This window comes from Brassica napus, chromosome C9 (genome assembly GCF_020379485.1).
Source record: "Brassica napus cultivar Da-Ae chromosome C9, Da-Ae, whole genome shotgun sequence".
In the NCBI taxonomy this organism is placed as follows: Eukaryota; Viridiplantae; Streptophyta; class Magnoliopsida; order Brassicales; family Brassicaceae; genus Brassica; species Brassica napus.
Window position 1 is genome coordinate 51,179,018 of NC_063452.1, and position 15,247 is coordinate 51,194,264.

General features: G+C 34.9%; 2 protein-coding genes across 2 annotated transcripts; one reads left to right on the top strand and one right to left on the bottom strand.

The window, feature by feature from the left end:
- The first annotated feature begins 10,473 nt into the window (after positions 1-10,473).
- On the top strand, positions 10,474-11,364 carry LOC106417514. The gene has a single exon (XM_013858303.1). The coding sequence runs from the start codon at positions 10,474-10,476 to the stop codon at positions 11,362-11,364; it is 891 nt and encodes a 296-aa protein (XP_013713757.1).
- Positions 11,365-13,261: 1,897 nt separating this feature from the next.
- LOC106417517 lies at positions 13,262-15,219 on the bottom strand. The gene is made up of 5 exons (XM_013858307.2): positions 14,839-15,219; positions 14,094-14,756; positions 13,525-13,832; positions 13,362-13,443; positions 13,262-13,297 (listed from the first exon to the last, which is right to left on the bottom strand). Exons 1-5 carry the CDS (start codon positions 15,217-15,219, stop codon positions 13,262-13,264), a joined length of 1,470 nt encoding a protein of 489 aa, XP_013713761.2.
- Between the last annotated feature and the right edge of the window lie 28 nt (positions 15,220-15,247).

Here is a 15,247-nt window from a genome sequence, read left to right on the forward strand (position 1 = left end):
AGTAAGTAAATAAAAGGGCTCAGCGGGTCCAGGACTATAAATAATGAGAAGTTTTATCACAAAATATTAATGGCAATATGCAGACATTCTAGTCCATGCCTACAGAAAGCAATGATAGTAGCATAAATGTAGGCAATGAGTACACAAAGAGTTTATGATCAAAACAAATGAAATGTGTAGGGTTACTTATTGGTTGAAAGAAAATAATGTTATGACAAATCAAAGAATAAGACGGTCTGATTTAGATGTTTTTAAGTGATCCCATCATTTTGTTTGTTATCTCTTTGTTTTTTTTAATTGTTAACTAGATCTCGACCCGTACAACATCGCAAATTTTTGTTTTCATTTATTTTTATATAAATATTTTGTTTTTAATTCTAATTTGGTATATATTATAATATATATGTGTCTATCAATTTTTAAAACATAATAGGTTTACTGTATATTTTTTTCATTGAATATTTTGTTTCAAACTTTCACATGTATTTGTATCTTTTTCTATATATATACATTTTCGGATTATTATTTCATTATTAAAATCGTAACTATATATATAAAAATTAGTAAAATATTATTTTATTGTCATATTCAAAGATACTGTAATATTTCACAAATTTATAAAGTTTTTTTAAAATTAAACTTTTCGCTTCATAGATTTATATTATCGAGTAATAATTAAACATTTAGTTTTTGTTTAATTTTAAAATAAACTATATGGTTTAAAATTTGTTTTCATTGGTTTTTTTTTTGACAACAAACATTTACATACTCATATAGACTCTGTAAACCAGATCGGTAACTCTGCATCCATGTGAACGACGAAAGACGGTTGTTTCCTAGCACTGCGTGCTAAACTATCCGCCTTTAAATTCTTTGTCCGAGGTACTTGAACGATTTGTGAGTTGAGGAAGCTTCTTTTCAAAAGCTTTATGTCTTCCAGGTAACTATCGAATGTTTCGAAAGACGGTTGTTTTCATTGGTTTAAGGTAGTAAAGATTAATCATTGTTAGATAGTATGATTTTTTTTATTTTAAAAAAAATCTTTATAATTTTAAAAGTTAACATCGACAAATATTTAAATATTTAGCATATAGAGTTATAGTATTACAACATTAAATTATATCTATTTAATTTATACTATCTATAAATTCAATTGATCATCTATTGTTTTTTTTTTTGAACACATGATCATCTATTGTTTAAATCTAATTATTGATAGCCCAATAAAATTTTTTGGTAGGTCCAAAATTTAAATGATAAAATTAGATATTAAATGTAATATGACTTTTCAGGAATATGTTCACTAGATCTATTTTTAAAAAAATCACACATAAATCAAAATTGTGACTTCTATTTTAATATATAAGATTAGGTTTCGTTGTTTCTATGCGTTTGTCCAATCTTTTGGAAAGGAGAAAAGGTCAACACGCACAATAGTTTCTCCCATTTTCACATACCCTCCATTTTCCATCTATCTATTCACGTTAAACTTTTTAAATTTGGATTTTTTGTTTTTTTTTTAGTGGCCTTAAATTTGTCCTTTTCATCATTTAGTTTTTCTAGATTCAGAAATGTTATTAATTTCTTGATACGATATTTAAAATATTTATTGATATATTTATGAAAATAAAATTCAATAACTATGCCTGTTAATTTTAGGATCGATTTTACATCAACTAATCCATGTCAAATTGTGGTTAAAAAGGGAAACAGATTAGGGAAGTTTACTAAAGTGACACAAATTTATTGGGTTATTACTAGAATAACTCATATTTTTAAAAAATTATTAGAATATTTTTCTGGTCGAAATTACCCTTCTCCATAGTTATATCAAAAAAACAGAATTACAAAAGTACCATTAATAATTGATCGCTGGCAGATTTATTTTCAAAAAAATAAATCTGCCGGATATTAAGTCTGCTAATTAAATCGGTTTAGAAAATAAAATCTGTCAAGAGAGTGATGTCATATTTTCTTTAAAATGGCAGATTTGTTTATACGACAGAGTTGTTTGTTCGATTTAAGTTGAAAACAGATTTTTAAGGATAAGTCTACCAAACGAGGTAGCAGATTTTTTATAAATGATAGATTTTTTTGTTAGACTTAATTTTTATGACAGATTTGCGTATCCGATTTAATGGGATAATAGATTTATTATAAATTGTAGAGTTTTGTGTTAGACTTAAATTTCTATGTCAGATTTTTTTATTTATGAATGGGCAGATTTTTATAAGGAAATCCGGGTTTGAATAAACCAAACTTAATTTAATTTTGAATTAAATTTGGTTTTCTTTAGTGTCAAATCCGGTTTATTTCTAGTGTAACTAAAATCAGAATTATGTTTAAATTTTTGAAATTGACGTTAACTTCTGACATGCACAAGTCAATAGAAAAAAATATTGCATGCACCATTTATATAAAATCATCTTGTTACGTTACACAGAGAATGATTTACATGTATAACTTTTATAAAAAAAATACATCTTGTTACGAAGGAATGATTTTGCTTGTTGAGGTACGGAGGAAATGATTTGTTTGGGTCGGTCAAACAATACTAATGGTCAAAAGGCCAAACCGTGTTAACGTTGAAACCTAATTGTACCTATAACGTTTTGTTCTCATTCTTCAACTTGTTTACAGGTTATAGCTGCAAATAATAGCATTGTTCATGAACAACTCAATCAAACGGTTGAGAAATTTGTTCTTTATCAATTTGTCTCAGGTTTACAATTTGTCGAGAATTTAATAACCGACGAAGTATTTAATAACCGACGAAGTATTTAATAACCGACTTCCACTTTCCACCCAATACCTTAACGGTATTTCCACTTCTAAATAAACACTATACATACACTAAAGAGTACAAACATGTAGATGTCTATTTACAGAGAACAAGAAGCAAAGTTAAAGAGTATTGGGTTGAACTCAGAGAGGCCTAAGATTGTTCTTAGGAGAACTTATCCCTGGAGTGTCTGCAGTGGAAAATCTCCATAAGGCATTGACATGTTGAGGTAATGCGTAATCCATCCCGACTCAAGTACCAACCAATACTTTCTCCACACCATCCAGAACCTCTAATCCTCCTGTTTTCACACGTATTATTGCACAACAGATATTCTTGAGAAAGAGCAAACTCAGAAACACAAGCAACTGATTTGGTGTATTTGTTCGCCTAACCAGGAGAATACAGAGGATGATGAGACCACTCTGTTGAAAGTCCAAGCGCTTGCCCGACCAGAAAGAGGCACATATGAATGCAGAGTAAGTGAATATCCGCATAGTGTACAGAGCTTGATGCAAGGTATAATTGTATAAATTGATAAAGATAAGACTAGCCTCTCCTGGTCAATTTAGAAGAACGGGTTTGTAGGTAAACTGGCCACAACGCTCATGTATGGTCTCCATCCCTGCAAAACTGTCACACCCTATGAAGCCAACCAAAGATCTATATAATCATTTTCTAATGCAAACATCGAACAAGCAAAGCAGACACGAAACAAGTAGTAACTTCAAGTTCAAGATCTAGAAGATACATATTGAACTATACCACACTTGTTACCGACCAATTCAAATATGTAGTTTTACTCATTCAAAGCACGATACTTTCATTAACAGAACACAATCCCTAAAACTCGATTGAGGGTTAAAGTTCTGAAAATCGATTGAGGGTTAAAGAAAGACATGGGATTTTACCTTGAAATCACTCTTGGTTGAAAACGAGCAATTGTTTCGTCTCTTCGATTTAAAGGCGGAGACAGAGGTGAAATCGGATTCAGGGTTCCTCTTGTCTTACAGAGACGACGGCGATTCAGGTGGAGGTGACGAAATGGAAGGAGGCTCTGGCAGAGAAGAAGTTGTCGGAGGCGGAAGTGAAAGAGAGGTGTCCGATTTGGTGTTGTCGCAAACGAAGGAGACGACTTTCTCCAGTCTCGATCAAAAGGTTTTGTTTTTCTTTATAAAAAAAATAAACATTACATTTTCCTACTAATAATTTCCTATGGCAATCTCGTGAAAAAATGAAAGAGAGACTGGTTTTTTGGTATTTTCGGTTGCTCTGTGCTTTAGTCTAATAATTACAAAAGTTTATGAGTTAATCTAGTAATTACGTGTATGATTTGAGTCATTCTAGGTAATTTCTCAACCGATTATATTTAAATAACTCTATTCTGGACGATTTTGTGATTTTGGAGATTTTTTAACATAATTGGAAGCCAACAAACTCGTTGTGGATTTACGAGCTTTTCAATATTGTTAATATTGTTATTAGAAATCTTGCAAAACTACTACATGAAGGATTAATAAAAATCCAAAAACATACACAACAGTCGAGTTTAAAGACCGTTTATCAAACATCATCTCCTATAATTAGAGTAAACCTCCGAAATGCTTACTAAATCCAAAAAATACCCAACGAAACTAAAAAAACATATGAAGGAGAACTCTAACCATCTATTTTCATATTCTTTTTTTTTGGGAAAAGGCTTTAATCTATTTTCTGTTCTTTTCTTTGGTAAACAATTTCATATTCTTTATGGGGTTTGTATCATGTCTGCCCTTCTTTCTTACAATATTTTGTAATTGTTGACAACGATTAATAAAAATCAGATTAGCCGGGATAAAAAAAACAGATAGAAGTTCTGATCTTTGGATTGAACTCTCCACATAAATCTCTATAAACTCATTTTTATCAAGAGAGAATTGAAAAAATGAGACATTTTAAATTTTTGTTTGTCCTATTAGGACTTTTGATATTTTTGATCATTTTGGACATGTTTTATCCTTCTGTTATGGAAAAAATAGTAAACTAAATTTTAAAAATATAAAAAAATATGAAATCAATTGGAAACTTCAATATAACTATTTATATGTTTAATTTTCTTTAAACAAAATAGTGGAATCATTTTTTATTTAATCTTCTAGCTGGGTCAGAATACTTGTTCTCGCCATCTACCTAATCTAGAAATTGCATACTAAATATTATACGTTGATATATCTAGGGTATATAACGCAAACAAAAATTTCTTGTATATTCTATCTAGGCTAGAATTCGTTAGACTATCATCTAGCTAGATATCGTTAGTCTATCTACATCTTTATTACGTCTTATAGCCACAACTCTGTGATGTACCTATTCTTGTTTATGTGTTATAACATGTTCTACCTTTTACCTTATGTTACGCTTAGGGAAGAATAGGTTTCTCACCCACTCTACGGTGATATGCCCAACGTATGATACATATTATAGCTAAATCCGGTAAATACGGAAACTTCCATATTTCTGTTGATATCTTTCCTAAATCTAAATAAATCTACCCTAAATCTCTCATAGTATCTTTCTCTCCCACGTTTTTTTCCTCCCAAGGTTTAGCCGTGAGGTGAAAGACGAAGACGACAGCAGAAACAAGGCAGGATCGTCCATTGAGGAAGTCATGGTCCACAGACTCGCTTGGTTTGCTCAGTAACAACAACATAATGGGGAAGACATGCGTTTGTGCTCCAACAAAGCACAAAGGTTCATTCCGTTGCAGGCTACATCGTTCATCAACCACCAGTCAAAGTGCAGATACTACACAACTTGATCTCCCAAAGCCCTTGCGTTCTTCTAGTCATCTCAATGATTTATAATATATGCACAATCTCTTGCGTTGTTGTTCGCATATACTAATGCTAAGCATTGTATTCACATCTAGTATGTTAATGCTCTGAGATAAAATAAAAGTATCGAAACTTGTTTAATTCATATTCTTAGTACAAAAAAGCTAGATCAGTGTAAGTGAAGGTTCACTCTGTTGACATGCAGAAACTAATGGCAAATGCCATTGATACATATATTATAAAGCCTTTGATCAACCTGTAATATCTTCACATGCCTCTTCTTAATCTTTTAAGAACCACCGAAAACCTGAATTAGGAAAAACAAAATCATAAATACAAAAAAAATGCATCATTATCCTCTTAAGAAATAAGATATAAACAAAATACTGACCGATGCTAGGACATCTGTGGAGAGACCAGGTTTGCTCTGAGACACCTCATTTTTGATTGCTGTCTTCTGTCTGAACTGACAAACCACCCTAGGTGGGAAGACTTGTGCTGGTTCAGCGTTGCTGCCTGATTCTTCCTGAATCTTTCGCTTCTGCCAAACATCAAAAACAGAGAATAACACATAACCAAACATCAAGTTAGAGTAGAGAGAAAATCAATACAGTACCTTCAAAGAGTCAGCATGCTAGCACTAGCATGGATTACGAGTTTAAAAAAGGAGCACAAAGCTGTAACTTAGAATGTTAGAAAAAGTGAGCACCTTCTTCATTCGTTCATCAGTCTCGGTCATAGCACGAGACTTCTCTACTTTTAGATAAAAAGTGCTTCTCTCTTTTAGCAGCAGACATAACCATATTCAGTTTCTGTTCCTGTATAAGATGATTAATCAACCTAAAACTAATTTAGTTTAAGAAAGATGAAAAATCAATTTTACAAAAATCTAGGGTTAAGAGAATCAATACAAGAAATCACATACCTAGTGTGAAGAAACATGAGATTCAGATGACATTGAAGAAAGGAACACTTCGATTTCGTAATGAACCGAACCGTCCGACGAAACTCTTTGGGAAAGAACACTTCGATTTCGTTGTTCCGTGTGTGAGAACGACGAGGAGGATGACAAAAACGAGGTTAGAAACGAAAGGTTCGACGAAACAATGATTTTCTCCAAGAACCCTAAATCACCGTGGATGGAGTGAAGTAGAGCTTCGGCGGAAAAGACAAGGTAAACAAAATTAGGGTAAAGGGAAGTCATACCCATTAACCGTGTTTCTTCTTTTTTCCCTTTTTAATTAATCTAACACTAAATTAATTACGAAAATTATAATTTATTATTATAATTCATATTAATTTGTTATTCTATGGGTATTATGGTATTAACAGGAATTAAAATCTTATTTTCCTAAAAAATTTGCTAAAAATCTTATTGAGACAAATCTAAGTTCAAAATGTCTCATTTTTCCAATTTTTCCTTTTATCAAATCAGGTCTAATTTAGGTATCAAGAATCTTCGGATAAAAATGTTCAATAAAATCTTTTATTTTTCATTCTGCCGGCCGCAAAACTTTTTTATCATGTGCAGAATGATATTTATGACCTTCAAAACCCATGGAGACTGAGCTCGAAGCTCCCTCATAAGAGGTTGCTCATAATCTCTCCGGAAAACGAACACCTATTCCACACTTGCCAATTATACTATTTTCCAAACAAAACCATTCAACCCCAACTTTAATAATATATAATTTTTTTTTTTGTAGAAACTCAGATTAATTCTTCGAATTTTTAATTTTCAGATAATAAACTCTATAATAGGCACTAAACAAAAATTGATCACTGACCATGATGAAATCACACTTGATATAATGTCAATAATAATTTAATTTTAGAGAGTTTTTCAAAACCAACCATTTTATTCAAGTCAAACTTAAAACGAACCATTTTTTTGTCATTACTATTCATCAATGAATTTTCCGTACTATCTTTATATTTTTGAATTATTTACAAAATTGCTATTTTTATTTAATTTTTTATTAATTTCGAAATTAACAAAAAACCAAATACACCCTAACCATTTCTTCCTATTTACAAAAATGCCATCATCATCAATTTTTCCAACCACCATGAACCACTATTTTTGAGCTCTTAAAGCTTTAGAATTCAATTTTCAACCACTTTTTTTTTTCTCATTATAAACCAAAAAACTTCATTTCCTCTCATCTCCTATACATTTCCATCTAAAAAAATCTAGTAACTTTCATTTTCATAATCAAAAACTTCATATTTTCGAGTTTCTTCATTAGTGAATCGTCAAAGATGCTTCTTTTTGCTCATATTTGGAGTTTGGACGGTTGAAAAGGTTGGAAACGAGCTTTACACCGGAAAAAGATAACTATTTACATGGTTTTGTGATTTTTAGATCTGTGTCGCGACAATAGAGTGTTTTGTATGTCTATGTCTCCGTGTAGACGTACGGGTCAGTTTTGCAATTGACCAAACAAATTTTTTTTGCTAACGTAGACTTCCCCAGCAGTCATCGTCTTTACCTTTGACAACAAAAACAAAAATTTTGGTAGACTTACCAAGACGTCTACCTAAAAGAGGTTAGTTTTGCATTTGACCAAACTTTTGACTTTTCATAGTAGACTTTACTGGAAGTCTACATATTGTAGACTGCCAGAGAAGTCTACAGAAGGTCAGTTTTGCATTTGACCAAAACTTTGACTTCATTGAATAGGTTAGTTTTGTGTTTGACCAAAAAGTTTAAAAAGTAACCAAAAATTTATTAAATTGTAGACTTCATATGCAGTCTTCTTATCTTAGAAAAAAAAGTGTAGACTGCGTCTAAAGTCTACTTTTTTATTTTGGTCAAATGCAAAACCAACCCATCGGATTTGAGAGTAGACTTCACACGAAGTCTACTCACCCGTAGACGTTCATTTCAATCTACTCATTGAAAGTCAAACTTGGTCAATTGCAAAACTAACCTCTTTCAAAAAAATTCAAACATGTAGACTGCATCTGAAGTCTACTTCTGAAAGTGAAATCTTGGATGAATTCTGGTCAATTGCAAAAACTAACATTTTTAAAGTGTAGACTGAAATGGAAATCTACATTTATAAAATCACAACTTTTTTTCACATATAGAAAGCAACCCGTACAATTTGAAATTGTAAAAACCAACCCAAAGAGTAGACCTATTTGACACTACATTTGTAAATTGAAAAGAACGTCTACATCTTCGTGGACTGAATATTAAGTCTACATCTAAAAATCTATAAAAATGTGAATTTGTGTATTGTTCACTAAGTTTTTTCTAGATTTTTTTGTTTGAGAGTGTGTGTTAGTTAATCATAATGGGTTGAGTGATTTCGAAAAGAAAATTTATTATAGTTATGAAGGTATAATACATTTGATTTGACTATGTTGTTAGCTAATAATTGTAGAGGTATTTGTAAGTCTTCGTTTATAGTTTTACGAAACATGAATTATTTCTTCGCTGATTATGTAAACCTGTATTTTTTTTTTGCAGGATATGGCTCAGATACCCGTTGTATACGGAGAATGAGTGGTGAAAGGCTCTTTGTGGGAGTTTGTGGTCAATAATCGAAAAGGAGGGATAATGTTTTTTGTGCCAGATGGTTGTACACATGGTGAACTTCTTGAAATGACACTAGAAGATTATGGTATGGACAAAAAAATCGAGAAAGTGGTGCTAACATATTCCTTACCAGACGTCATTTTACAGCAAATGGCTCCGGATACTCCTCCTATGCATGTCACGAATGATAGACAAGTACATAACTTGATCGAGTTAGCTAAGACACACTTTGTACGCCCTTGTGTATCAAGCCTGAGCCAAGTAGAAGTTGGAGTTGATGACGATGCGGATGTGTCTGATGGTGATGATATTATTTTTGCTGATGAAGATACTGGTCAAGATACTGATGAAGAGTTGGATGAAGATAGTAATGCTGATGATGTTCAAGTAACTGTTGATGTTGCTGTTGATGTTGACGATGGTGTAAACTACAGTGATTACGGAAAAGTGAAAGATGAGGATTTTGACGAGGATGCAAATGAAACGATTTATGATGGTCATAAAGCACAATGCTCTGGTGGTGAAGGAAGATCGTTGTCCTTAAATGACAATATATATGTCAGTTAGAGTTTTGCTAGTAAGGATGAGCTTGTTTCAAAGCTGAAGTCGGTGGCTAAGTATCGTGTTCAAAGATGTGGTTGGAAGCTTAGAGCGAGTGTGAAGCATGGGCCACAGACATTGTGGGTGAGAAAATATTTGAAAACTCATACATGTTCAGTGGCGGATCGAATGGCTCAACGAAAACATTATACTCCGAAATATGTTGCAAGACTATTTATAGATCGGGTTGGGATTATAAATGGGCTTACACCGAGACATATCAAAGACGTGATGAGGAACAAGAGTTAGTGAGAGGAACATCAGAAGATGGATATGAGAATCTGCCTTCTTATTTGCGTCAGATCGAGATATCGAATCCGGGAACTGTCACATGTCTTGAGAAAGATGGTGAAAACAGATTTAAGTATCTATTCCTATCATTTGGAGCTTCGATAGCTGGTTTTACATGTCTTAAGAGGGTTATTGTGGTGGATGGGACTCATCTATGTGGAAAGTATGAAGGACTTATGCTAGTTGCGGCTGCCCAAGACGGTAATTTTCAGATTTTTCCATTAGCTTTTGCGATTGTGGATGCAGAGAATGATGATTCGTGGGAATGATTTTTTACCCAACTGCGGAGATGTGTTTCAGATGAGTATGCTTTGGTGATAGTTTATGACAGGCACATTTCGGTTAAGAAGGCGTGTGAGAAGGTTTTCCCTTGGGCAAGGCGAGGAATATGCTATTATCATCTACAATAGAACATAGTCCAAAAGTTCAAGAGAAATCACATGTTGTACTTGGTCAAAGGCGCTGCTTATGCACATACGCTTTTCGATTTTAACCGCTACATGGATGAGATACGAAGTATAAACTCCAACATTGCTACATATTTGGAGAATGCTGACGTCTCGTTATGGGCACGAGTTCACTTTCAAGGTGACATATACAACATAAAGACTAGCAACATCGCAGAATCTATCAACTCTGCACTTAAGCCAGCCAAAGGATTCCCAATCTCATTCCTTCTAGAATTTATACGCGAGAAGCTAGGAAGGTGGTTCTTTAAAAGGAGAGAAGATGCTTTGAGTTTCACATCACAACATAGTCGGGGAGTTGAAAACTTGTTGGCTATTCGTGAAGAGTATGCATATATAATAAATGTGGAGTGTATTGATGGTTGGCGATTTGTTGTGAGAGGAGGACATCGAGATTGTGTTGTTGACTTGGAACTTCGGAGGTGTCAATGTGGTGTGTTTAATATTGAGAAGATACCTTGTTCACATGCCATCTCTACACTTGTATGCCCATCCTATTCAAAGAATTATCTTTATGCAGCATACGCGGAAAATATATATCTCAAAAGTGATGTTTTGGAAGCTCCCAACACTGATGACATATCACCTGCCAATGAAGAAGGAGCTTATAACACACGTAAATGTCTTCCTCCAGATGTCAAGCGTGGTCCGGGTAGGCAAAAGAAGTCGAGGTGGAAGTCTTGGCTAGAAATTTCCAGGATGAGGGGTAGGGCAAAATATCCAGAACCGAAGAACCGACCCAAAACCGACCCGAAAATCAGGATCCCGAACCCGATCGGACCCGGGGTAAATAACCGAATGAGTCATAAATTGATGTATCCGAAGAACCGGTACCCAACCCGATCCGAACTGAGAACCGAATGAGTATCCAAAGATATCCGAAATTTAAATATACATTTACAAATATTATTTATAATTATATGTATAATTATTTTAATAATTTAAATTTAAATTATAAATTAAATATATTAGTTATTTTCAATACTTTTGTGTGTTTTCATATAAAATATGATAACTTGGATATAAATACTCAAACAAAATCGTATCTAATGAATATTTTTGGTACATTTCGGTAGTTTGGATACAAAATACCCGAACCGAATCGGGTAACATGGTTAGTTTGGGTACTATTATCCCAACTCGTTTCAGATACATTGATTATTCGGTTATTTTCAGGTTCCTTTACATCAGAACCTAACCCATCCGGACCCATGAGGACCCGACTCGAACCCGACCCGAAATTTTGTAATACCCGAACATGGCCAATTTTCCAAACCCGAAAAACCCGATACCCGAATGAACCGACCCGTACCCGAATGCCCAGGTTTAATGAGGGAAAACCAACCGCGAAAACTGCACAAGGATTATAGTTGCTCCCAGTGCAAACAACCGGGTCACACTCGTCCTAACTGTCCATGTTAAACCTGATTTGTGTGTCTTATTGCTTTTGATATTGTCTTATGTCTTATGTGTGGAACTTATTAGATGTATTGTTGCTTTGGATGTTGTTGTATTGTTGCTTTGGATGTTGTTTTATTGCTTTGGATGTTGTCTTATGTCTTATGTCTTATGTGTGGAACTTATCAGTTGTATTATTGCTTTGGATGTTGTCTTATGCTTTGGATGCTGTCTTATGTCTTAATGTGTTAGTCTTCTGTTACATGACGCATACTTCTTTTGTAGTCTTCTTTTACAGAACACAAACTTCTTTTGTAGTCTTCTTTTGCAAAACACAAACTTCTTTTGTAGTCTTTTTTTAAAGAATACTAATACGTAAGTCTCTAGGTTGTCTCGAAGTTGTATTTTTGGTCGAATATGAGCTAAAAAAGGACTAATATACTGATAAAAAGATGATGTCTAGATAGTAGTTGAGTAGCAAACTTCTGTAAAAGTCTTCTGTAAAAGAAGACTAATACTTAAGTCTGCTGCAAGCAAATTACATAAGTTTGTTACAACCAAAAACCTGCTACATCAGCCTGTTACTCACAGCACAATACAATAATCTGGTACAAAAGCCTACTACATCAACCTACATATATCCGATGAGGAAAGTCACCAAGAAATTTCACACTTTCCCCAATTCTACCCAAAAAAGTGGATTAACCTTAGTCATAGACACCGAGATGCTTGTAAAGATGTTTCTCTGTGCCGTTTATGCTGGTCTCATCGAATATCTCAGTCGCCATCTGAGACCTGATTGTCTTGATTTTCTTATCACACAACTCATGAGGTGGGAATGACATGCCAAGTGCATGACATTCTATATACTTCAAGCAATACACTCCACAGTCACCACTTTGTATCTTTTGTGGCACTCCAAATTTTGAATGTGTGAAATCGACAGTGTACAACTCCTCTCCTCACCGGTAGATAACATATGCATCATATACGACATCATGTGTGCAATAGGCTTCACGGTCTTAGCAATTTCTGCATCCTTAGCGTAAGCAACATCACTATCCCAAATCACTCTGTGTCTCCTCGGGATTGATATCCAACAAGCTACCCAATGATTGTTCTTGACAAATAATGGTGCATATATATCATCAATCTCCAGCGCCCATGTCTTATTTGATCTGCAATACGCTGGTTCCTCGCATGTGTAGTAGTCTAAGGCGCCAGGAGGGAGTAGTTTACCTGAGCCGCCAGGATTGGCAGGAGAGGCCAGAAACTCTGAGTACTTTTCTTTCCACATTTGAGTAAATACAACATCCAACATGCAAATTCTGTCGGACCTAAACCATTCCGGGTGCTTTGTGTATCAGAGTCTTAAGAGATTAATTCCAGCATCCATGTGCTGCATTTACAACATTAGAGACTTCTACATCAGAGAAATCTACATGCGAGAGAAGTCTACATACCGTGTCACTCAACCATTTTGTAGGAGTTAGTAGTGTGTAGAACCAAAAACTTGAAGAACCAGGCACCTTCTGTCGCCATTTGCTGTCAATAATCAAATTAAATAAATAAAACACTACCAAGTCCTTTATATAAAGATAAATTATATGAGGTTAGATGATTTACAGGTCAAGTTTCACCCAATCAAGAAGAACAAAGAGCTTTTGGTGATCAACACTAGCAAATGGGTTATATCCCTGGCCTCGCTTCGACTGGTTGGGTATGATAACCTTTGCCGTGCTGTTTCCATCAAAAGGAGAGTGATGAGTAGCAGCAAGCCTACGTTGCCTCTCACTCTTAGCACGGGCCACAATGCGAGCAGCTCTCAGTTTTCCAACTTGTTTCAGCTTTTTAACAGAACAATAATCAATGTTCGATTGTTCTTTATCCATTACAACAACACTTATGCCTCCATTCTCATTTTCACTCTCACTCTGCATTTGTTTTCAGTAAAAAGAACACATTAATAACAACCACTAATAACAAAATGCATCATTTTACAATCTTGTATAAACCAAAAGAGAACATTCAAATGCACACGTTTTTCAAACCAAACAAGCTAATATTCCAAGGTTCCAAAACAACATGAAAAAGGTTCCACCATTCCAAATGCAAATGCAAACAAGTTATATCTTTTTTCCTGATTTTTTGCCTCTTTTCGGATTGATTGGTTTGGGAGATGTTTAGGTACTAACCACAGTGGCTTGGGCGTCTTTAGCTTTGGCTCTTGTCATTCTGATGGGTTTGGGAGATGTTACCGCAGCTTTGCTTTCCTCAGCTTTGCTTTCCTTAGCTTTGCTTTCTTCAGCTCTGTCCTCCTTAGCTTTGTCTCCATCAGATTTGTTTGCCTCAGGTACATCAGTAGATGAACCAGCTTTGGTTTGGTCTTCCTTCCAACCTTCACGCACAATCTTCTCAACAGCTCTCATCTTCGCAGTAAGGCCCTTAATCATGCGGGATTGCGACTTCAGAGTGTTCTCGCATCTGCTCATCCCTTCAACCATATTAGAGGTCAGGCCAGTTAGCCAACGAACTATTTCTGCTTTCATGGTCTCCGTATCCAAGCCAGGGGAATCACGAGCCTTCTTGCGTGATTCTGCCTCAGACTCTGTGCGAGAAGGGGACACTGCCTTCTTGCTTCGCACCATCTGACCAGCTTCTGTCTTCATCGGATGGATCTCTACCTTCACATTTGTCCACAGTTTTCTTCCGACAAGAGGCCAATGAATTTGTTCCCATGCCCTGCCTGAAGAAAACATTGTCTTCACTATGTTATCAGCCTTCTCATCTTCCAGATCACCATCCCAGCGAGGGAACATTTCAGAGTAAGCCTTCACAGTAAAGTTGTTAGTCCTAGTCTGCAGAAGATAAAACTATTAAGTTAGTATAAAACCACTTGTCCACATTAAATCAAATTATATATAAACATACAAAGCATACTTGTTTCAGGATATTCTCCTGGAGCTTTCTCTTGCCTTTGCCACCTAAGAAGGCAAGTAGAGGTGGGATCAGAAAACCTTCTATATGTTGACCAAACCCAGCTCTGAATTCAGGGAGACAATTGTAGACCCAGACTTGAAGAACCTCAACAAAGCCTTCAATAGCATACGTCTTTGTCAAGTCTACACCCTTCACCGACTCCATCAAGAATTTAAACGCTACTCTTTCCCATGGATAATCTTCAAAAGCATCTAGATCCATCACTAACCTAGCCAGGCTAGCCCGTGTGGGTGACGAGGTTCTTGGTGCTTCGATGAAGCCAGCGTAGATGGCTAGATACCCTAAACGCAGTCGATCATCTCGAGACCATGTTCTGTACATCTGACACGCTGCAGTTAATTCATCAATA